This window comes from Malania oleifera, chromosome 11 (assembly GCF_029873635.1).
Source record: "Malania oleifera isolate guangnan ecotype guangnan chromosome 11, ASM2987363v1, whole genome shotgun sequence".
Classification (NCBI taxonomy): Eukaryota; Viridiplantae; Streptophyta; class Magnoliopsida; order Santalales; family Ximeniaceae; genus Malania; species Malania oleifera.
Genome location: NC_080427.1, coordinates 25893882 through 25919679, shown reverse-complemented (window position 1 = coordinate 25919679; position 25798 = coordinate 25893882). Strand labels below are relative to the sequence as shown.

The following is a 25798-nucleotide window of genomic DNA, read 5'->3' as shown; positions in this document are numbered from 1 at the left end:
TTTATACCCAATCAACAAATTTATCCTTGGTTAACATAAAATATGATTACATTGTTGTCACCTAAGAGATGCTCATAAACTGAAATTCTGAAACAAAATATTAAAAAGAAAAGCTAGATTACAAGGCAATTTTTTAGAACACAAGGATATCAAAACTAAAGGAAACCAAATTAAAAACATTATTATATCCCTAAAAATTGAAAACTACAAATAAAGACTCAAACAAAATAAAAAATCGAGCCAATCAAAAATCGTGCCAACGCCTGCGGCGAAAACAAAAATCCCGCAGAATGTGATTTCTCTGGAGGGAAAAGATGGATGCATCATTCCAAGATATTTGGATCAATAATCACCATGTGTGTATGCTATTCCCATAGTCTAAAATATTCCCAACAATATTCAACAATGACCATGCAGTCGAGTTGATTGAATCGTCACTCCACAAAGAGATGAGAAAATGTTAGGCACGCCAGTGTATATACCAGGATTAATTTATTTCACCTTGAGTCTGTATTTTAACTAAAATTATTTTTTTGTACATAGGGTGAAATTATATTGGTTTAGGTGTATATACTCAACATTTCCTTGAAGGAGACCTGCCTGCATACACAAAAGCAAAGGGAGACTAATTAAATCAAAGAAATAAAACACGGGACAAAAAGGACGGAAAATCTCCTCAATTATTCAATATAATGCTTAACTTGCATAAGAAACAGACAAATAAAAATTAGGAAATCTATATACAGCAAGAATACTTTTTTCTCTTATATATAGAAGAACCCTAAAATCTACTAGTTTATTAACCCAATAAAACACTACTATAAAAATGCATAAAAAATATACAAATCTTCAAAAAATAAAGAGTAACAAGATTGCCAAAAAAAATCTTTAAAAACTCCAAGTGTGTCAAATTTGAGACGGAAGCTTCCAAGCTTACACTGTATCATTGTACCTTGTTGGTAAAAACTCTAACCTTGAGTTGAAGTGAAAAACGACCAAAACAGAGGCTTCTTAGGATGCCGGAGGCTGAAATGTAGTCACTTGTCTTTTTATAAACTCCATATTGAAAGACTCAAATTGTGAAGATTGAGTTGAATTGAAGTACTTATCTAGAACAATATACTCAATACATGAGACATTGAATTCAAATCGAATGCTTGCAGCTTCACACATCTCTATTGGGTCTTGATGGGCATTTACCATCTTTTTGCTCATTGAACTCTACAAAAATGCCTTATGTCACGGCCCCATATCAGATGTGTACTAGGGAGATCTTCGACTTATAAGGATGGTTTGGAGTCCAACTATGTGAAGTGTCTTTAATAGAGCAAATCCACAAAGCCAATGGGCCAAAGCGGACAATACCTCACTGGAGTTGGATCCAGTGCCATTACATTTGGTATCAGAGCTACCTTGAGGGTGCTATCATGTGGGTAGATCCTACAAAAAGGTGTAAGCCACTCTAACGAGGGCATCAAAGATAGGACAGGAGAGCCTGTCGCGGTCCCACATCATATGTGTACTAGGGAGACCTTAGACTTATAAGGATGGTTTGGAGTCTAACTATGCGGGTTTATAGGACAAATCTGTGAGGACAATGGACCAAAGCAGACAATACCTCACTGGAGTTGGGTCAGGACCGTTACACCTTGCCGAGATATAGTTGCAGTTTAGGAGAACATGCATTAAGAACCTAATTGTTAAGCAATATGAAGAATCCTTTCATTGTTTTTAGCTTCACAAGAATAGTACATACAATATCTATTATGGAATATTTGAAGTTGTGAATCTTGTAACTTCACTGAAAATACTAATTGAGTTCCCTCTCCTGTAGGCACTGATCTCTCTCTCTGAGCTAGATTAAATAGAACGAGCACAGATTCGGGCTTTAAATGGGATAAACTGATGGAGTAAATATGCAAACTAAGCCCAGATTTAAGGCAATGGGTTTAAAAATTGAATTAATGTGTCAGGTTGGATTGGTAGGCTGTTCAGTCAGGTTGGTTTAGAAGGGTTTGAGGGTTCTAGGACTGGGATAGGGTAGCTTTTCTCCTAAAAACTAAGTAAAGAAAAAAAAAATTAAGAAATAATATCTAATCCCTAAAGTTTGAAAATAGAAGAGAATCCCTCAAACAAAATCCTAAATTATGCCTACGCTTGAGATAAAACACAAAAACCCTGCAAACTGAGATTTCCATCAGTTCCTTTGGGAGCGCATTCCCCACGATTCAACTTGAACTCAACCTCATTTAGTCCCATGCAAAAAAATAAATAAAATCTGGCATTCCTGTGGAAATGCTTAAACACACCTACATATTTACGAATCTCGCCAAGAAAAAATCCTGAGTCATAATGTCTACCATCTCCTTTTCCACTGTTGATAGAAATGTATTGGATAAGTAAACATATTTAACACAACCACCATTTGAACCAAGTAATGTGTCACCCTATGCAATAAAATATTTAAAAGAACCACACTTGGGACTTGGAGCTGCAATAACATCTACAATTTTCAGAAGAAATTTGAAGTGGGCATCCCAAATCAGGTGTATGTAGAAATAAGAAACATTTCCCAACCCACAATTTTCAGGTTGTTATTCTATATTGGCATATACTACAAGGTATATGCAATCACAATCCACTCCACTCTGGATGTTTTTGTTCTTCAACAAGGGAAATCCCCAGTTCACAACCTCATTGCATTTAACAAGGCACTAGATTTCCAATTGATTTTGCCAATAACCGTTGCTGAAGAGGCTTAAAATTATCAAACAAGGTGGGCCATTTTAATAAATAAATATTTGGACCACTTGGAATTAGGTACTTGAAGTTAAGATGACATTAAAAAAATTGAAAAGTGAGAAATTTATAGGACCAGATAAAATACGAATTGAAGTTAAAAATGTTAAGGGAATAAAGGAATTAATACCAAAAAAATGCCAAAAGAATGTAGGAAACGTACATTAGTACTTTTGTACAAAAACGGAGGCGATAAAAACTGTAATAAGTATCGTGGAATTAAGATTATAAGTTATGCAAAGAAATTATGAGAAAAGGTAATTGAACATAGAATAAGATTAGAAACAACGATTTCAGAAAATCAATTTGGTTTTATGCCTGAGAGATCAACAAAAGAAACTATTTATCTTTTAAGAAGTTTAGTGGAAAAGTTTAGGGAAAAGAAGAGAAACTTGCATATAGTTTTTATTGATCTAGATAAAGCTTATGAAAGAGTACTAGGGAAGTTCTTAGGTGGGTCCTAGAAAAGAGGATTTTGTAGTAGATATTTGGAGGTTATTAAGGATATGTATAATAGAGTTGTGACTAGCGTTGGGACTGTAGGAGGTGAATCTAGAAGTTTTCCAATCACAATAGGTGTACATCAAGGTTCTACTTTGAGACCTTATCTTCTTAGTTTAGTAATTGATGAACCAACTAAGAATATCCACAATGAGATCCCTTGGTATATGTTGTTTGCGGATGATATCGTGTTAATTGATGATAGTAGGAGCGGAGTGGAATCCAAATCAGAACTTTGGAGAACCACATTAGAGTCTAAAGGGTTCAGGATAAGTAGAATAAGATAGAATATATGAAATGTAATTCCAATAATGCAAGGAGTAGCAATAGAGAGAAGGTTAAACTTGATAATCAAGAGACTAATAGAATTGATAGATTTAGATATCTTGGATCTATTATGCATGCTAATGGGGAAATTGCAAAAGATGTAATATATAGAATTAAAATAGGCTGGGTAAAATGGAGGAGTGCGTTAGGTGTGTTGTATGATCGTAGAATACCCTCAAAATCAAAAAGAAAGTTTTATAAGACGATTATAAAGCCAGCATAGTTGGCTTTAAAAATCGGAATGTTGGACAACTAAGAAACATTTATAAAAAATAAAAATTGCTAAGATGCGAATGTTAAGGTGGATGAGTAGTTTAACATTAAAAGATAAAGTAAGAAATGAACATATAACATAATAATTTAGGCATGACATTGGGTGAAAGATAAGTAAGAGACGGCTTAGATGGTTTGGGGATTTGAAATGTATGCCTAGTAGAGCACCTATAAAAAAAAAGTAAGATAGTTATTGTGTCTGGCATGAAAAGGGGTAGCGATAGGCTTAAATAACTTGGAATGAGGTAGTGAGGAAAGATTTAATAACCCTTAAATCTAATAGAGGAAAACGTTCTTGATCCGCCCGTGATGCACTTAATGTCCTAATTTTTACGCACATAGCTGGTCCCAAACTCGAGTAAAGGAGGAGGGTTGCGTTAGGTAGCTAACAGTCAGCGTAAAATTTGTCAGATCACAATGATATGAATCCTTACCGAATATTTGCTAGGGCGTCCCCTACGAGCGACGTGTTGCACTTGTACCACCCGGGTGTAGCAAAAAGTGGGCGAGGGTGGGCTAGGTCATCGCCTCGAAGCAACACGCCATGTCGGCACCCGAGCACAGTGTCAAATATGCGAGGGTTCCTGCATCATTCCAGACGTGGGCAGGTAAAGACGTTAGTTCAAGAAACTAGGATTAGATTAGCAACTTGGAATATAGGGACACTTACGGGTAAAAACATGGAAATTGTGGACACAATAATCAGAAGAAGAATTAATATAATTTACCTTCAAGAAACTAAGTGGGTGGGGGAGAAAGTTAGAAATTGATAGATCAGGATTTAAACTTTGGTACACTAGAAAAAAAAAACATTAGAACAGTAGGAATTATTATAGACAAAAACTTAAAAGATAGCGTTGTTAAGTAAATAGAGTAGGGGATAGAATTAAAAAAATCAAGAAGGTATTAGGACAAGAGATAATAAATATCATTAGTGCTTATGCTTCTCAAGTCAGCTTAGCAAAAAATCTTAAGAGACAATTTTGATAAGATATGGATAGTATTATATAAGGCACACCAGGGATTGAGAAAATATTTATAGGAGGATATCTAAAAAGACACGTTGGAAGGGATAATAAAAATTATGAGAGGCCACATAAAGGATATGGATATGGAGATAAAAATAAATCTGGGGAGATGATCTTAGACTTTGCTATGTCATATGATTTTAGTATAATGAATACTTATTTTAAGAAGATAGAAGAACACTTAATAATCTTTAAAAGTGGACAAAATAGTAGACAAATAGATTTTTTTTTTTTTTTTTTTTTTAACTAGGATGGTAGAACGTTTATCATGCAAGGATTGTAAAGTTATTCTAGGTGAAAGCCTAACCACACAATATAGAGTCTTAGTGTTAGATATATGTACTAAAAAATGGAAAAAAAGAGATAAAATAAACCAGTGTAAGAGAACTAAGTGGTGGAACCTAAAAGAAGAAAATATAATAAAATTTAAAGATAAAATGATCAAAGAAGTGGATTGGACTATAGAGGATAGGATAAATACAAATACTCTTTGGAGTAGAAGCTAGCGCTATTGAAAAGATATCAAAAGAGATTTTAGGTGAATCAAGGGGAAGATTCTCGAATAGCAAGGAAAGTTGGAGGTGGGATAAAGATGTACAAAAAGCCATAAGGACAAAAATAATTTGGTATAAAACGTAGCAAAAATGTAGATTTAGGATGACTTTGAAAAATATGAGGCATGAAAAGATGCAAAAAAGGCCATTAGTGAACCTAAATACAAATCATTTAATAGTTCGTATGATAGATTAGATACAAAAGAAGGGAAAAAGATATATTTAAAATTGCTAAAGCTAGAGAAAGGAAGAGTAAGGACTTAGAAAATGTAAAATATATAAAAAGTGAGGATGATATTGTCTTGGTTAAGGACGAAGACATTAAATAAAGATGACGAAGTTACTTTAGTAAGTTGTTTAAGAAAAACCAAACAGAAGGCTTAAACTTAAAATTGTCAAATGAGGAAAAGACTAAAAATGCGAAATTTATTCGGAAAATTAGAGTTAACGAAGTTAAGTTTGCACTAAGAAAGATGAAAAATGGGAAAGCTATGGGACCAGATAACATCCCAATTGAAATTTGGAAATGCTTAGGTGATAACGAAATTATATGGTTAACTAATTTATTTAATACAATTATAAAAACTAAGAAAATGTCAGATGAATGGAGAAAAAATACTTTAATACCTACATACAAAAATAAAGGTGATATTCAAAATTGTAATAACTATCGTTGAATTAAACTCATGAATCATACGATGAAACTATGGGAAAGGGTAGTTGAACAAAGATTAAGGTTAGAAACGAAGGTCTCAGAAAATCAATTTGGTTATATGCCTGAGAGATCTACTACAGAAGCTATATATCTTTTAAGAAAATTAATGGAAAAATTTACGGAAAATAAGAGGGACTTGCATATGATATTTATTGACCTTGAGAAAGCAAATGATAGGATACCTAGAGAAGTTCTATGGTGGGTTTTAGAAAAAAAAAGGTGTATGTAGTAGGTATACTGATGTCATTAAGGGTATGTATGATGGAGTAGTGACTAGTGTAAGGACTATAGATAGAGAAACTAGAGAATATCCAATCACCATAGGTGTACATCAAGGATCTGCTTTGAGTCCTTATCTTTTTGCTTTAGTGATGGACCAATTCACTAAGAGCATTCAGAAGGAGGTTCCATGGTGTATGTTATTTGCAAATGATATTGTATTAATTGATGAAACTAGGGACAAAGTAGAGGCTGCGTTAGAAGTATGGAGAGAAGCTTTGGAATTTAGAGGCTTTAAGATAAGTAGAAATAAGACAGAATATATGAAATATAATTTTAGTAATGATAGGAGGAATATTGGTGACAAAGTTAAACTTGATAAAGAAGAAATAAATAGCACTTGTAGGCCTTGGATCTATTATGCAAGCTGAAGGAGAAATTGAAGATGATGTAATGCATAGAATTAAAGTAGGTTGGGTAAAATGGAGAAGTGCTTCAAGTGTGCTCTGTGATCGTAGAATACCCTTAAAATTGAAAGGGAAGTTTTATAAGGCAATTATAAGACTAGCTATGCTATATGGATCGGAATGTTGGGCAACGAAGAAACTTAATATCCAAAAAGTAAAACTTACCGAGATGAGAATGCTTAGATGGATGAGTGGTATAACATTAAAAGAAAAATTAAAGAATGAACATATTCGCGGTAAATTAGGTGTAGCTCCTATAGAAGATAAGATCAGGGAAGGATGACTCAGATGGTATGGACACTTGCAACGGAGGCCACATAGTGCACCAGTGAGGAAGAGTGAGTCAGTTACTCTGAGGGGCAGTAAAAGGGGTAGGGGTAAACCTAAAATAACTTGGGATGAGATAATGAGTAAGAATTTAATATCTCTGAATTTGTCAAAAGAAATGGTTCATGATCGCATAAATTGGCGGAAAATGATTCATATAGCCGACCCCACTTAGTGGGACTTAAGGCTTGATTTTTTTGTTGTTGTAATACTATCCTTGTATGGATATTTATCATAAATTTCTTCACATTAAGGGAGCTCTTAAATTCTTCCTCTAGACCTATGCTATGAGTTTCCCTCAACTGCAACACCCAACGCAAGGGTCTGATGTCACGAGGCATGGTGCTTGTAATCTTATCCCCACACCGGAGAGAGATTGTTTCAATTAGTTAAACTAACAACTTTCATATTTGAGTATATAACCCTTGCCATGTGGTCTAGGCTTGCCCTCATGTAACATTACAGGTGCGCGCACACACACGAAAACACAGCCCACAAGCAGGGAAGGAGAAAGTATGTATGAATCAATTTCATCAATAAATTATGTGGCATGTATTCATTCCTGGACATCTTAATGGAAAGAAAATGATAAAATGGTATAAACGGGGCTATCGGACTATGTTATATGCATGACAATATCATAAATCCCAAAGTAAATTCAAGATTACCTGAGGCGCAGTGATCAATATTATGAGGAGCGCAAAGTTCTCGAAGTGAGTTTGTCTCCATTCAATGTAATTTTCCAGCAATCAACTTGGAATATAAAGACTGAAACTTTCTTGGGCACAACTATAAAGGAAAACGGTTTGGATCATCAGAAATTCTGCCGCTAGATGGACTCAAAATTCACGTACCAAATATGTTAAAAAAAACTTCCATAGCCCTATGAGGCTTTTCATAGCTCAAACCCCAGGGCTCAGATAGTGGCAACTGGAAAATAGTTTGAACTTCAACCGATGAACTTAACCACCTTTATTTATGCTTGATATTTGTTGAGTTTCATGAAGCGTGCCTTAAACCTCATCTTCGATGTGAAGTTCATATATTTGTGATTATAGAAAGTGAGACCCTCTGGTCTCCTGGTCTCATTCTCACTCAAGAAAAAATATTCATTAAGAGTCCATACCATCAACAGAAGGCATTTAGAATGAAGAGATGAAGCTGCAAATAAAAATAATTTAAAGATTTTCAAATTCTTTAGAATCCAAAAATGAGAGCACATCTCTCTCATTTAAGGAGTTTCAAATTCTTTAGAATCCAAAAATGAGAGCACGTCTCTCCCACAACACCCCCAATTCTCTTCCCCACTCCCATGTCTGCAACTATGACATCCTAATAACCACTTACTCTTCTTAAACTTCCTCTACCCACTCTAATATGTTCAATTTTTCTTCTAAAAAGTTTTAAAAACAGATCTTTTATGTTAGAAACTTAGATTAAAGAACCCACTGGACCACGAACCAAAATTTTAGAAAGCATATTTTATAAAACATATTTAGAGTTCCAAACTTTAATGTTGTCCAGAAATTAATTTTTCAAAAAATTCACATATCTAGAGCTTCACACTCTGACTTCATAGAAAAGATTGTCCTATGAAAGAAAATTGCCACTAGCATACAATGAACTATCAAATGTATTCAGTCCAGTTTTTTTGCAATTGAGGGGCAACATCGAGGCAATGTCTTGTCCTCCATTCTCTGTAACTTTTCTCTTAATTAATAGATTCATTTTTTGTTATCAAAAAAAATTTTGAGGTAATATGTTTTATGGAAAAGCTACAAGACTGCATGCGCAGCCCCTTTAAAATTTTATTAAGCAAAAAGGCTAACATTGAGAGTAGGCTGATCTTGAAAAGCAGCACGGTCATGAATTTACATTACAGCCCTTTCTACAAACTGGAACATAGACAAGCTGAATTACATATTATATGCACCGCACTTAAAAAGGGGTGCATGTTGTTAGGAGTTTTGTGATCCCAAACTTGATATGAACCCCAGGTGTGTGCACGCACGTGTGTTCATTACAAGGGTATGGAGTGCAGTATATCAGCATGTGTGCATGTTTATACACACACACACACACACACACTCACACTCACAGAGATATATATATATATATATATATATAAAATTAGACAGTGTCAGCATTGAATATTAACAAAGGTGTAACCTAAAAATCAGGCTCTTCATGAATCACCTCATCATTGAGTACCTATTTTTGTTACCTAGCAGCAGGAGCGAATCAATTCAGAATAGATAAGAAAAATACATTTGATACCCTTGTCTTTGCTCAATTATGCACCAGAGTTCATTATGGGCACCTGGAAGCTGAAGCCCAAAACACACTTACATTAGAGAAACTGTGCATTTACACATCCACAAAGGGTAGTCATGTTCAAAAAATAGGTGCCCATGTTAGCAAAAACATTTTTGTTCGATTTTCACTTAGGCAAACAAATGTTACCTTCAAAATAAAACAATGACCACCAACTTTAATTAAGATAAAAGAAATATGCTGCTTGTGACTAGAAGTCTGAAATTTGTGCTCATTGAGCTATGTCCAATGGTTGAGTTAGAAAATAGCATGGTAAGCATCTAAGTATGGAGTTAGAACATATCCGCATGCACACACATACAAACAAAGAGCGATTTTGTTTTAAAGCGTGTAATGAGTTGCTGTTGATGAATTACCTCGAAATTTATTGTCTTGTGAAATTATCCCAAAAGTTTCTGCAGTTTCACGAATCATAATACCCCTTGCTCCAGTGAAGGCAGATATTTTACACTCAACAACTGGCAGAAAATATATAAAAAGAACACATTAAGTAACCAAAAATTATTAGGAATAAGTAAAGCACAAGATTTTATTAAGCATGCCAAAGGAGGTTGGGATTTTAAAGTTTACTCCGTGTAGTTGTGATTGATGCTTTTAGCAAGTGACTAACAATCAGATCTCGGTATATGTCAATCCAAATTGAGAAAATTCTATCAATATGGGTCCCTTGTCAAGGCCATGACCAAAAGATAATGCCCTTTTCAATAGGTCATGAACAAATAGACCATATAAAGAAATTATCTTGGTCACTTCAGTATAAGTGAAAAATGGGCATCATATCCATAAAGTTAGAATATCTTTAATTTTTCCCAATCGGGTGACTTAGACATTTTGGTATCAAATAAATTAACATCAACAGTCAAGGTCCTACATGATTGCTTATGGGGCCTTTAATTTGAACTGACTGTAATAGTTGAAAGTTCTACTATTACCTTTTTCTGCTGCAAAACAAGTTATACTATTCCATGTGTTACAACTAAAAGCAGACTACATACATAGGTTGCTAGAAATGACCAGACGAATATTTGTGCAAGAAGGCTATTGCCCACAAAAGACGCACGCTTCATAGCATGGTATAAACTTTAAAGAGACCTGTATGCTGTGCTAAGGCAGGACAAAAATGATTGTGCATCAAGTGCTTTAGCATCACCAAAAAATAAAATAATAAACTGTTAAGTTTTCCTTTTCTTTTTGGTGCACTAAGGCACATTCAATACTGAAGAAAAGACAACCTAGAATTATAGCACCATGTAGGTCTGCATTGAGAAGACATTGAGCCAACTGATTTTTCCTGCAAGATTGAGCAGAAGGATGTTCAGTGACAAAATAATGAGAAAAAAGAAACATCGTGATTGGATAATCAGCAAGGCAGGAAAAGAATAACATCTCACCCAGTATTTCTAAGAAGTTGCATCATGTAATCTTTCCACATCTCATGCATTGGTTTGAAAAAATCAAATCTGTGGCACAATCCCAAACTAATGATTTTGAGAATGAATTAATGAAAATCTAAACCTCTTGATCTCATAATTTATTTAAAATCCTAATGTCAGGAGGAGGTCCATTATCATAACCCTAAATTACTCACTATATTTCAGGACAGCCTCATATAAAGACATGCATATTAAACAACCCGAGTAGACAACTGTAGCCAGCATATGCACCAACTGGAAGATATCGGTGTGATATCAGGTTGGTTTCTAACACAGCGAAAAAAAAAAAAAAGGTGGGAAAAAAAGAAAAAAACAAAATGAAAAATTGAGAAATCATATGAGAAATCAGCCCTATAATGTTCAAAAAATTCAAAACCCAGAATTCTGAACTTTAAACAACCACCATCAGAAGAGCCCTGCTCAGACAAGACTTCCAATTTCCAAATTAGACGGTATAGCCTCATTTTCACCTAAAAGGTTGGCTAACCTAATTTCAAGAGGTCAACCAGGCAGTTTAGTTTAGCTGTTGAAAGATTGCTCACTAGTTAAGGCCTGTGTCATGGTCAACTAGTTTGGTCATCCCTCTAGTGCAGGTAAGTTTGCAACCACTTGGATCCCCAGTTTCAGGCCAACTGCAAGCAGAGGAGACTAAACACTCTACTAAGATCCATCTTAATGCCTGAAAGTATTTGTTGGAGACTCTTTATTTTGTGTGCTTTTTAGTGACTAGCAGAATGAAAAATAAGTATGATTCCCAGATCCACATCACAACCCACAAGAATGCGGTATCCACTCATTTCATTCCATTGGAGTTCTTATTTTTAGTGGAAGAATGTTGATATATTTTCTTCTATATGACAGTAAATGGAAAACGGAACCAGATAAAGAACAACTATTCAAAGAAAACATGTGAAATAATTAATTGAAGTTGCAACTGCATGCTTATTAAAGAATAATAATCATAAAACTCACTTATGGAGCTCCTGAGGCAAATCAAATGATCCAAGCTTTTTATGTTGGCTTATGGACAAGTGTTTTTTTGAACGCTTTGATTGGTTTTGCAAAACCTTGGTGCAAGCCGCATAAGATGCACCACGTCCTTGTATAAAATTATCAAGAAGGATCCAATTATCAATTTTCAAACTTTTAGATCCCTGCATGTATTTCTGAGCTGAATCACCTTTCTGTAGCATCTCATGCAAAATGTTATTAACTGTGCTCCCTGTTCTGCTAGACATCTGCAAATCGGACAAGTGTTTAGCCAAGAAGTAAACTATATATTATCTACAAAGTGTAAATTCACTTTTAAAAGTGGCTTTAAAAGCCTTCAAGGTAAAACCTTAAAACAAAGCAGACAAGCATAAGAAGAAGAGCAAGAAAAACAACTGATTCTTGTAGTTGTTCTCGTCATACTTGCATGAGACAACAATCAAATACCTTAACATTTTCTGTCAACAGATTCTCATGTACAGGGTGAGAGAGCTGACTATACGCCGGACCAGTTGCTTCTGCATCTGTATATAAGAATCAACAACTGTATTTTTTTTTAAATAAATATAAAATACAAAGATCACAATAAAAGGCCAAACAATACTGGTACCTTGTAATGTTGTATAGCCCGAAAAGGAAAAATTCCCTGCACACAAACCAAGATGGAACTATAAATTTGGAGAAAACCAGCAAATATTGAACTACAAGATTTACTTCTGAAAACAGGGGAAATTTTTATTTTGGGACCTTGCAGGCTATGAGAACAATAACAAGTATGTCGTAGAACAACATTCTGCAATACTTCTCTTCAAAAGAAAAAAAAAGCACCAAACTTTTTTTAAAAAATTAATGTATAATAAATTTTAAATGCTGAAAATCACAGAAACACAACAAAAGCAACCGAATCAAAATTTTAAAATTTTAAAAATAATAATAATAATAACACCTTTCTTAGATGAGGCAGTTGGGCTGGGTGAGATTGATGCATCAGTTAGATGTAATGAAGGACCAGTGGATGAGGAACCGATGCTATGAATGTCTCTCTGATCTTCACGAAATTGCCGCTTGTTCTTATGCTGTTGTTGAGTAAGCTCAGCTTTGGCAACAGCAAACCTGCGTTCTAATGCCTCCAAAGTGTGTTTTCTTTGATCTTGAACAACTGGTTCAGCTGCCATGGCAGCGAGAATGGCTCAACCACTGATCCAGGCAAAAAGTGAAATGATATAATCAGTCCTCACAACCAAAGAGTGCAAAGGATTGATAAGCTAATATAGGGCATTGTTTGTAAACAATTTTTTAAAAAATTAATCATTTTAGAAAGTAAGAAATCAACATTGATTTTAGCTCTTCAAAGAGCTACCAAAATTCTAAAAGTACCTAAATATTTTCACTTTTTTCTTACTTATTTCTAGAGTAACATGGCATATAAATAAAAGATTTCAATTTTTTTCTCCTTTTTTTTTTTCGATAATAACCGCTGTTCCATTTTCTCCAGTTCTAAATAAGGAATTATGTGGTATTGCTATAAAAAATTATGAAAACGAAAACAAGAACCCGAGTCAAAAATTAAAAATCAAAAACCAACAATCTGTTTGGCACTTTGGATAATATTTATAAAAATAAAATAAATTAAAAACTCAATTGAACAAATGCTTATTTTTGTCCTCAAATCATATAACCAAATATATATACATATACATAATTAAAATAATATAAATAATAAATAATAAAAATGTAAAAATATATTATAATAGAAGTTGAATTATTATAATTATTTTATGCAATTATTATATTTCAGAACTCGTTGGTAGTGTTACATGAATAATAATGCACATGACAATAAAAAATAGTAAAAATATTATTCACGTGACTTGCATTATTATTTCAAATTTTCAAAAATTTTATTGATATTTATATTTTAATTATACTTTAAATTCACATGGTCATTTTGCACAAAAATAAAAGATTTAGTCCATGATATTTAATTGTGGATATTAAGTATTTTGGAAACAAGTTGCCAAAATAATTGAAAAACCATAAAATCTTATTATAGTTTTTCTTCAAAAACAAACTAAAAACAAAAATATAATAGTAGAAACGTAAACAAACACATCATAACAATCTATTTCTTCACTGTACAAAAACGAAAATGCAAAATACAATTAGAAATAATACCGAATAGATCCCAACAAAACCACAATTATACTACTGATTGTAAAGCACAATTATATATTATTATGTTCTAAATAAAATAAAACAATATAAACCACAAAAACATCAAGAGGAAAATTCTTGTACAAACATAAACTACAATTTTCACATTAAAAAAAAAAAAAAAGGCAAAAGATACTTACCCCCCCCCCCCCCCCCCCCCGGGGGGGGGATTTTAAAATTGCACATACCTCCCCAATGGTTTGACAAAAAAAAAAAGTGAATCTTCTCTCTTAGATTTCACAAGCTCCCTTGACATTTGATTTTTGGGACACTTATGCTTTTTTGTCAAATATAAGAGGTCTGTCTCTTTTTTAAAATGAGATATGTGAGATTTTTGACAAGTTAGGGGAAGCCTACATCTTTTTGTCCAATCTCAGGAGTGGTCTATGAAATTTTTAAAACCTAGGGGGAGGTCCACATCTTTTCTCCAAAACCTTGGGGGAGGTTAGCGTCTTTTACCCTTCTAAAATTTTTGGACTTCCACGTAACTTACCATGATTTTAGTGAAACATATCAACACCCCAGTACCCTCACCACCACCTTCATTTCTTTCAATCAACAAAATAAATTTTGTTATAGGACATCAAGGAGATGCCACCCATGTACAAGTAAACAAAAGAAAATCACTCTCCGAACTGTCAAAGAAGTAAAGATTTATAGGAATGTCAATATAAAACAATCCACTATGCCAATCAGTGACAATAACATTCCATCAATTTTCAATAACACGAAAGGACATACTTGATCTATCTTTTTTTCTTTTCCTTCACACAAAATCAAAAATGACAAAGAAAATGGGGCAAAAACCTTTAGTCCTTCCTTGCCCAAGCATATACCTTTCCAAGCTCATAACTTTCCTTCCACTATTCTGGCTATAACCCAAGAAAGAGTGGGCCAAGTTCCAAAATTACTGGTCCATAAGTAGTGCAAGACGTTGTGACCAATAGATTCAGCATTTTCAACACAGACACATTTATTTTGTAGGCAACCCATTTTGTCCGGGTCAAATATAACAAATGCAGTTATTATTATTATTATTATTATTATTATTACACTGGGTATACAACAAAGACCACAAAAAAAAAGAAAATGCATAAAAAAAAACAAAAAAAAGAAATACATAAAAAATACAGAAAAGGGAGATGAATACAAATATATATATATATATATATATATATATGTAAGAACACTACACGCTTGGAATTTTTTAATGGGGTGTGAGTTGGCATGTCAAATTTTTATTAATGCCCACATGGATGAATTTTGAATATGGGAAATTTTGTTTTCATGAGTGATTGGAAAAGGAAATCGACAAGGCTCGTCGAGATGTCTAAGCACTGCTTGTCGGCAGGAACTATGCCCCCATCATGCTCCGTCTGGCATGGCATGATGCAGACCTATACCAGCTTGCAGGTGTTGTTGCAGTTGAGATCACTGGAGGCCCCACAATTGACTTGGTTCCTGGAAGGAAGGATTCAAAGATTTCTCCCAAGGAAGGAAGACTTCCAGATGCTAAACAATGAATGCTTACCGTGATTGAAGGAGAAATTCTTGCCGCACCACATGGGAATTGGAAATTTAATTGAGGCAGACAGAAGCCACAGCAGGAAGCTAGAAGCTGAGCAGAGCAGGAAGACACAGCCAGGGGAAGAAGAAGAAGAGGAGCAGCTCCATTGCCAATCAGTGGCCAATACTAATTTTTTTCCTCATTTCTTCTATTTTTTCTTCAATTTCAGGGATTACACTCTCTCTTCTTCCCCCATTCCTCCAATTTCTCAATTGGATTTCACGGCCAGCAGCAGCAGCAGCAGCTATAGAGACGCCGTAATAACAGCAGCAACACAGCACCGCCGGAGTTTGTGCAGCTGACTTAATGAACACAATTGGACGGTGATTTCTAATCCGATCGAATTGAAATTTTACTAGGTTGTTCCTGACTCGCTAATTTTAATTTTCACCGGTTGGAATTTTATTCAGAGCTTTGAAGCTTCGTTTTTTTGGCCTTGAACAGTGGTCTCGCCGCTGCAGCAATGGAGTCGTCGGCGCCTATGCAGTCAACTTGATAAAGCCAATCGAACGACTATTCTTTATCCGATCGAGCTAAAATTTTACTAGGTCGTTTATGACCCTTTTTTATTAATTTTCACCATTCGGATTTTTTTTTTTTTTTTGAGCTTTACAACTCTACTTTTATTTCTTGGACGGCCGCCTCGCCGCAGCAGCAATGGGCTTGCCGGCGCCTGCGCAGTCTGCATGATATGGATGATCGGACGGTGATTACTCGTCCGATGAAGCTAATATTTATGCAGGTTCTTCACGACACATTCATCTTAATTATGACCGGTTGGATTATCATTAGGAGTCTTGAAAAGCCGGTTATCATTTTATTTCATTGTTCCTTTTTTGTTCTTATTTCCAAGTTGAGTTGTTTGAAATGACTGGTTGTCTGTTAATATCTTTTGTATAATGTCCTTTACATCCTATATATTTGAAAGTCAAACTCGTTCTATTCCTCTGCGAACCGTTTGACTCACCGATCTTGTATTTTCTTATTTATTTTCTCATTATTTTATTTATTTAATAATTCTAAAAAATATAGAAAGGCCATAAAAAATCAGGAAAAATCAAAAAAAAATTTGAAAAATATTTTTTCAAGTTAGAAAAATGTTTTTATACACTTTTCATTCATAAAAATAGAAAATGGTTCCCAAAAATCTTCCAGAAAAATTTGGAAAATATTGTTTAATATTTAGGAAAATTCTATAAAATTTTTGAAATAAATCTAGGAGTTATTTTCATAAAGTATTTTCTCGATTTTTATCCCTATGATTTCAAAAAAGGATTCGGGCTTTTTAAGCCTTACGTGCCTTAGTTCTGAGGGATCACTTATATTATATATGTTACGTGAATTTTTGTATAGCCTATTTATTTGCATTTAGTTTTTGTTGTAATTTTTCAAAAGTAAAATAGAAGGTTACTAAATTTAAATTGGGAATAATTTTTAATTAATTAGGTACTGTTAGTAAAACGGGTGTGTAGGGAGTGTCCTTCCCCTCACATAACCGAACTCCCAAATCCTACTTTGGTACACGCAGACTGATTCTACCCTTAATTGGGTGGTAATCATGTGTTCTAACCACACTCCAAAAGATTAGTAGTGACTCCAACTTCATTTTCCCGAAAATCATCAAATCATTTTTTCATTCGCCCTCCTCGTGGCACCCTTGCTCCCGAGACGTCGCAATAGCTTGGCAACTCCATTGGGGACATTTAGAGAGTCGAGCCAGTTTTAATTAGGAATTATCTCAAATTCGAATTTGATAAATCTTTTAATTACTCCGTCTTATTTTGTGAATATTGTTTATATACTTGTGAATATTTGATTGTAATGTTTGAATATTTACTTGTGAATATCATGGTGAATGTTTACATATATGTTTGAATATATTTGATTAATTGTGAATGTTTGTTTCTACATCTGTTTGAAATAACATGTGAATATTGTATGTGGGATAGTGGGAATAAGCCAATGTTATGAATTGACACACAATTTTCACGAGCCTTCTACCTGGGCTTCAACCTTTAGGAATAGAAATGAGCACAGTACCGTTAGCCCACATGAAATGAGGTCTTTGGGGGCGCGCAAACCACTCCGCTCAGCTTGAACTTCGTCCAAGCCCAATGGTTGGGGATCGGGCATATGCTAGGAACCTATTGTCAATAGGGATTAGAGCTTAACCACACATACTTATCCACAGGATTCCCTCCCTAGTATGGAGCCTTGAAAAAACCCTGTAAATGATAGACCTACCTAGGGTTGGGACAGAAGCTTCATCCTTCTACACATGATTTAGTCCAGTCTTTTGTATATATTTTTGAGTTCCTTTGTATTTCCTGCATTCTGCATCCATTTTAGACATGCATACTACTTAGTCAAAATTCTGGAAATCCCAAATCACCTTATGGACAACCCCGTAGTGATATTCAGTGAAGAAGAAATTGAGGTTCAGCTATATTTCAGAGTCCAACAAGATCATCATGAAAATAGTTGGATTAAAAGAATTGAGGTGATTGAGAAAGGAATTGAGGGGCAATCTAGTCAAGTTGTTGCCAAGTTGTGCCTTTAAGAAATCCCCACTCAAATTTGTTTCCAAATCATGCCTCCACAATGGTTTGCTAAAGAAAGATCTGTCAAGAGTTAAATGCTCAACAAGTGGGGCAATTTTTAGAAGTAAGTAGAAGAAAGAAATTTATCTACAAGTTGGGGAAGATGAACCTGAATTTTAAATGGAGAATTGCATGTCAAGAGCCAAGTTGATTTCGGAATTTTCATTAGTTGATGAGGTTTTTTCAAGAATTCTGGTAAAGTAGTTTTTTTTTGGGTTGCATCGCATTCATGCATGGTTATGCATGCACAGTCCTTGCCTATGGGTCCTTGCTAATGTTCCAGTTGCTGACAAAGCAGTGTGCCAAGGTGATACGATCCAATTGCCCACAAAGTAGTGCCAAGGTGATACGAGCTAAATGCTCGATGCAATTATTTTGCTGGGGGAAATAAGCCACTCAATTAAAAAATGTTGACCTTTTAAGCATAAGGTACAAGCTTTAAAGAATGCAAGGTGGTTGGATTTTGACCTAACCATGGCAGATCACAGTGAAGGAAAAGCAGCAAAAATATGAAGATTAACTGATTGTCAACTTTGGGAAGGATGAAATCAAGGAAAGGACAACATCTCACAAAATCTTTTTGTTCAAATTATTTTGAGCTTCAATGAATAAAATCCATTTTAGTCTCATCTCATCCCATCATCCTATTACCTTTCACAGAATTTGTCTATTTTTGCTTGCATTTCATGCAGCGATATAGGAAATGATTTTACAAGTATAGAAGACCTAGAACTGATGGTTGGCTTTGGGAGTCTATTTTTTTTTATTTTTTTTAAATGATGAAAAAAGGAAAAAAAAAAATCCTGATTGGTGGAGCCTGAATGATCTTATGTCGTAAAACAAAAGCCTTTGTCAGTAGGAGTTTTGCTACGAGCTGATATTGGTGTGAATGATCTATTACACTCGATTAATTTTGATGCTGAATAAAAGAGATGTTGTGTACTACCAACCTCCCAAGTAGATTAATAAAGTTTATTCATCTTTTATTTTGAAATTATGGATGGTGTCTTATATCATATTCTGATCAAATGAAGGGTGGCCATTTTTTGTCAACCAGTATACCCGGAAAAAACCCGATAATCAATTACCACTTGTTAACCCATTTGAGCTTGAACTTAAACCAACTTTTTCTTAAAAGTTAGTTTACCAAAAATTTAACCTAGGTCTAGGTCTCCTGGTGTTTGGCAATTCATTTGAGATAATAGTTACTACCAAAAGGATGACAGGTCATTTTTATGCTACCTAAAAGAAAATCAAATAAAAAAATCCCTTGCAAGCCCTTTCGAGCTTGAAAAATTCATTTCTTGAATAAACTATCAAAGGATCACACCCCACACAGGGGCAATTTCAAAAGAAAGAATATAAAATCCCATATGAGTCCTAGATAAAAGCGAAAAATTCCTTCACAAAGGAAAAACAAATGCGTGGTAAAAAAGGAAAAATGGAAAAAAATAAAGAAGAAAGGAAATGAAGAGGAAAAGAAGGGGTACAATTTTTAGTGATCATTGACCAATGTTACCCTTGATAAAATTGATAATTTTGAGCCTCTTTAAGTTTTTTTCTTCTTTGCCCAATACCCTTAGCCTACATTACGGTACAATTTTTAGTGATCATTGACCAATGTTACCCTTGATAAAATTGATAATTTTGAGCCTCTTTAAGTTTTTTTCTTCTTTGCCCAATACCCTTAGCCTACATTACGGTCCAAATGAAAGTCTTGACCTAATTGGGTATATACTGTTGTCTCAAATGAATTGTTAGACTCAATGTTGAGTTTGAACTACGTAATGACCATCACCTAAAAAGGTATGTAGGTAGATTGTTCAAGTAACAAATTCAGTTAATACTTTGCAAACACTTCGCCACAAACTAGGGCAAAAAATGTTATTATGGGATGGGATTTTTGAGCCTTAGTTTCCCTTTTCTTCTGAAAAACCTTATCCTTAGCCTACATTTCGTCCTGTGTCCTAAAGTCCACCTTGAGATCAGAATACTAATACCCAATAAGACATTTACCATAATTCACGATAAAAGGACTGAAATTGGAAGCAAGGTTTGAATCGAGAAAGCATCATTATAGCAGCATCAAAGGAAAATTTGGAGGTGGTTGCCTATTTATTGGTTCTCTAAGACGACATGGAAGTGGTGCTACAACAAAGTACTGGTGAATCCATTTCTTGTTTGAACTAGCATAGAAACCAAGTAAATTAACAGATTTGTACATTTCACTTTCATACTTAAATGAGGTGGTATTATCTGATTGCATGATTATTTATTGAAATTCAAGATGGTTTCGAACACTACGAACCTAGCCCTAAAAGAAATACTGTGGTCTGAAAAATTCGATGAAACCTGTCTTCAAAATTCTCAAACCGATCTAGAGACAAAGGATGTGCCAAGTGCTAAAAGGGCAAAAGCCTGGGGGCATTCCCGTCAATAAATATGGTTGAGTACTCTATACGATCAGCATTGCTTAAATTGGGACATCAACACCAAAGAGTTTTCGAGATACAACAAGGGCTACATAAACATACATGTTTTCATTCCTTCTCAAATTCAAAAAATATCCATAACTATCATCATGTCATTCATTCAATGCATACATGTTTCCTTGCAGAAGCATTGCATATCTATCCAGTCAAATCTACAGAATTTCTTCCTCCAAAAAAGATTGTCACGCACGACATAGATAGATCTGCAACAACACCTGCAAGCTGGTATAGGTCTGCATCATGCCACGCCAAACAAAGCATGATGGGGGCTTAGTTCCTACTGGCAATCAGTGCTCAGACATCTTGACGAGCCTTGTCGATTTCCTCCTCCAATCACTCATGAAAACAAAATTTCCCAGATTCAAAATTCATCCATGCGTGGCATCAATAAAAATTTGACATGCCGACTCACACCCCATTAAAAAATTCCAAGCATGTAGTGTTCTTACATGTATGTACATATAAATATATATATATTTGTATTCATCTCCCTTTTTGTATTTTTTATGTATTTCTATTTTGCCTTGGTGCAATGGCGAGTGCCTCCGCCTTGGTACAGATGGTCTCGAGTTCGAGACTTGGGAGTGGCCTCTCCAAAAATGGGGGTAAGGCTTGCCGACATCCACCTCTCCCAGACCCCACTCAAAGTGGGAGCCTTGTGCACTGGGTACGGCCTTTATGTATTTCTATTTTTTGTATTTTTTTTATGCATTTTCCCTTTTTGTGCCCAAATAATGATAATAATAATAACTGCATTTGTTATATTTGGCCCGGACAAAATGGGGTGTCTACATATTTATTTTCTCAAAATAAATATAAATTAAAGAAAAAATAAATTTAGCAGTTAGCGCTGAATGTTGAATGCAATTTTGAATCTATGAACCAAGTTCTAAATATAATTTGAACCATCCTTTGAATCAGAATGCTAAATTATTTCAGTTGTTTGGTAACTAACTCTGAATATTTGAACTTTTCCAGTTTTTAACCGTGAACTATTAAGAGCAGAATTGTTTTCTAAAAAAGAGACATTCAATAAATCAAATAGTTTTTTATTACAGAAAAAATAATAAAATGAACATAAAAAATTATTCCCATGACTGCTTATTAAACATTAGAGTCATTTCCTTCATAAAAAAAAATAATAATACTAATTCATTGTTTCATGCATTCCTAGTTTCCTCTCATACCACCAACAAAGGCATGGACTTATGCTAGCCCTAAGATATCAACTCCTAGTAAAGCTTGCTCAAAATCTATAAATTGAAATCTCACACTATTATGACCTACCGTTTTATACACACACACACACACACACATATAATATAGACACACACTGATACACATACATGTAAATTTGTAGCATAAATAATTAAGGCCCCTAGTCCTTTGTTGGTTTTGTTCCCATCTTCAGATGTAGAGTTTATCCTTATTTACATTTAAATTCTCCACTAAATGTTATTTGTATTTTGTATAATTGTTCATGTGATGCAAGAGCATCCAAATCCAAAAATGAAGGCCAACCAGGACAGATTTATTGCCCAGTTACTGCAGCAGTTACTAGTCCCCATGCTTTCAAATTTCAAGTTCAATATTTAATTTTACAATCAAAATAAGATTAATAACTCATAGAACAAATCTTGACTTAGAAAATCATAGAAGCAATCAAATTTGAGAAAATTTCAAGCTCATGATTTTTAACTAGACTCGAATAAATCCCTACTCATCTCATTCAAGCTCACTTGTTATTAGCCCAGCTTGAGGCAGGAATTTGAGGGCATACAGTGCATACCTAGTATATATCCAACTCATAATTTTAATATTTTGGAAAATGTATTTGATAAGGCAGATACTATATTGTACCCTTAGTTATAATCTCCACATAGAATCATTATATTCATTTTCTTGCATAATTATGTAGAAATCATACCAAGAATGGAATGTCAAACTCCCCAACAACTTCTTTTGTTGCAGAAAATAATGGTTCAAACATTTGTTAATGTCTACATTTTACTAGAACTCCAGGAATTTCCAGTTAAGCCACAGGTATATACTCTTAAAAGCAACTTTTTCAATGCCCTACTTCAGAAAATGCCCCAAACAGGCAAGAATATCTCAAACTCACAAATGCCCTAAATTCAGCCAATGAAAGCAACAAAATCCATCAATTAGTCTGTGCATCAAAAACTGAAATCAATCTCAACAAGAAGAAGAAGAGATGATGCATTGTTTCCTGGCTTGCCAATACGAGCCAAAGGTAATTAAAGATAAAAAGAAAAAAGAAAAGAAAAGAAAAGAAAAGAAACAACTAGAAAGAAGAAAGCTTGCCTGGTCTGGGAGAGAGAGCACAGCCAAACCAGCAACTGAGAGGCACGATAGTTATCAGAGATTGAGCAGATGGTGTAGCGACCGGAAGCAGGTACTAAGCCTCCAATAGAATGTCTTAAAAAATAAGTAATTTTTCAGAGTACTTATTTAAAATTTAAGTAGTTGTATATTAAAATAAAAACTACTTATTTAAGTGAAAATAGTTATGAGTATGTCTTTTTAAGTGTTTCCAAACAGGCCCTCAGTCTATGACTTCTATTGAAAATTTTGAAATTTCCTTGGTCTGCTAATTTCTATGATGTTCGATATTGGCTGATGTTGGGGCTCATACAATTATACGGTCATACACTTTATTTTCACTTGATTTCTTTGAGGATGACATTAAGAATGAGGTATGTAGTCTTATACAGTTGTTGGGTCTTATATTGTTCACATTAATTATTACTGAATACAGAATATTTATTTCTGCCCTACCAATTTATGTTGGATGCAATATACTTCTTATGCCACCACACAATGACTATAGTACAAATGAAAGCATAGTATGTTGTTACAACCTTCTGTCTCTTGGCTCTCCTTTCATTCTCTTCACCGTATGTCTACATTCTCAACTGCAGTTAAATCCATTCTTCTATAAAAGAAAAAAAATGAAAAAGTAACTTCAAATTACTAAATAGTAATCCCAAATTGTGTACAATCATGCATTAGAAGATCCACTACTAAACATCTTTTCAATCCACAAATAACTAATCTAGTATTACATAAATACTTGGCCAATGATTGCTGCTAGGAATGTGTTGACACTACATTTTTGTCCATTTTTGTTTAACTCTCCTAGACCATTTTTGACCCTCCTCTTAGCAAACTCCAACATAATATCTTCCACCACCACCCCAACCCCAACCCCAACCCCAGTTGAGAGAGAGAACAAATCCCAGTCACAACCATAAAACTGATCTTTTTTATTAGTTATCTCAAAAGTAATCAAATTAGATTAAAACTATTAGAAACAATTAATTATCAAGAATTTTGAATATATTGTTTTAAGTTTTATTTTTCAAAAAAAGGAAGCTAAAAGGAAACAATGTAAGAATATATTGTTATAGATTAAAACTATTAGCAACCATACGTAAGAATATGGCATTGTTACCTATAATAGTAAACTTTTTTAAAATACAATTAAAGTCATAACACCAAGACATCTATATTATTGTGCAGTAGCATTGCAATTTGACAGTGTGTATGAGTATGAAGCATTCCCACCGTAGTGGCACTTTCTTAATAGTGTGCGAGTATCAAGCAAAATATTATGGTGGCCCTTTCTTAACAGTGTGTCCGAGTATGAAGCTAAAAAAAGTGATGTGTATGGACCACTGTGGTATCCATGTGTAGGGGTGTGCAATCGGTCAGTTCGGCCAATTAACCGAATTATTTCGGTTAACTCCATCCCATAACCGAACCGACCGTCAATTTAACCAAACCGTACCTGACGGAACTGAATTGTCTGGAATAAAAATAAGATTAATTATGAGAAAAAATTTCATCTGGGTTATTGGTAAGAGCAGGGAAGAACCGAAGAAGAAGAAGAAGAAGAGAACAGGGCACTGGACTTTGGGCACAACAAAATTAAAAAAACACAAATATTAAAAAATAAAAAAGGAACAAAACTCAAATTCAATGAACATTCAAACAAATATAAACAAAGAACACAAAGAAACCCATTTTAAATAGGGAGACTAATAAACATAAATATAATAATTTGGAGAAAATATTCTCTCATACATTTAATCAAACACATTGTGCTCATCTTAGGGTATTGTAAAATTTCAATAAACATCAAAATGCAAAGACTTATGAGTTTTGAACACAATGGAAAAACGAAAAACCGGAAGGATGGAAGGTCCGAATGAGTACTGCGAGTCTGCGAGAGTGCGAGCTGCGAAGTTGGGAAGGTGGAAGCCGAAGTCCGAAGGGGAAGACTGGATCTGCCGATCTGGAACAGGAGATTTGAACTCGCCGTCGCCGACTGTGTGAGAACTGCGAAGTGGGAAGGGAACTGGGAAGGGAAGGTGAAGCTGAAGGGAACTGAACTGCCCCGAACTGTTAATGGGAGTCAGGGAGCGACAGCTGCCGGCGAAGTTGTAACTTGCGAACTGCGAACTTGGGAAGGGAAGAGGGAAGAGGGAAGAGGGAAATAGGAAATTGGGAGTTATGGATGGCCAAATCCCGAAAGAACCTAGCGCCCAACCTAGCCAAAAATTTAAAATCATAAATAATATAATTTAATAATTTATATTTAATTATTAATTAATTAAAATTTTGAATAATTTGATTAATCGAAATGCAAATTACTCATAACTGAACTAAAATCCGAATATCCGAAATTACCCCACTCTAAAACCAAATCAAACTGAACTATAAATTATCCGAACTAAATCAACCGGACTCGATCAATTGGTTAAAATTAAATTATGCTCATTCTACTCATGTGTTCTAATAAGATTGACGTGAAAGATTACAAAAATCGGATGAGTCTTGCATAAAGTAATGTATGCTTTGAATTTGTCATCATTAATATTGGTACAACTATCTTTATCTCTTTTCTTTCTTATCATTGCAATTTGTCTTTCTAA

At 34.4% G+C, this 25798-nt stretch overlaps 1 protein-coding gene across 9 annotated transcripts; it reads right to left on the bottom strand.

Moving 5' to 3' along the window:
• Nucleotides 1–25410, bottom strand: LOC131168583 (ribonuclease MRP protein subunit POP4). 9 transcript variants are annotated; one of them, XR_009140356.1, is made up of 11 exons: nucleotides 25080–25380; nucleotides 23723–23796; nucleotides 12914–13164; nucleotides 12578–12613; nucleotides 12415–12491; nucleotides 11950–12215; nucleotides 10936–11004; nucleotides 10777–10835; nucleotides 9901–10002; nucleotides 4335–4484; nucleotides 1–600 (listed from the first exon to the last, which is right to left on the bottom strand). XR_009140356.1 is itself a non-coding variant. In XM_058128121.1 (11 exons), exons 3-10 carry the CDS (start codon nucleotides 13140–13142, stop codon nucleotides 7899–7901), a joined length of 939 nt encoding a protein of 312 aa, XP_057984104.1. In that variant the 5' UTR covers nucleotides 13143–13164; nucleotides 23723–23796; nucleotides 25080–25389; the 3' UTR covers nucleotides 4356–4484; nucleotides 7879–7898. The 9 variants fall into 9 exon arrangements, 8 of the variants coding, with proteins under 8 accessions (XP_057984108.1, XP_057984107.1, XP_057984110.1 ...); XM_058128121.1 differs by lacking the exon at nucleotides 1–600 and adding an exon at nucleotides 7879–7999 and having other exon boundaries at nucleotides 4356–4484; nucleotides 25080–25389; XM_058128125.1 differs by lacking the exon at nucleotides 4335–4484.
• Between the last annotated feature and the right edge of the window lie 388 nt (nucleotides 25411–25798).

Coding starts and splice junctions, on each gene's coding strand:
- LOC131168583 (XM_058128120.1), bottom strand. CDS start 13,142: ATGGCAGCTGAACCAGTTGTTCAAGATCAAAGAAAACACACTTTGGAG. Junction 12,216..12,414: donor TGTTGACAGAAAATGTTAAG/GTATTTGATTGT, acceptor TCCGATTTGCAG/ATGTCTAGCAGAACAGGGAG. Junction 11,005..11,949: donor TTGCCTCAGGAGCTCCATAA/GTGAGTTTTATG, acceptor ATTGTGCCACAG/ATTTGATTTTTTCAAACCAA.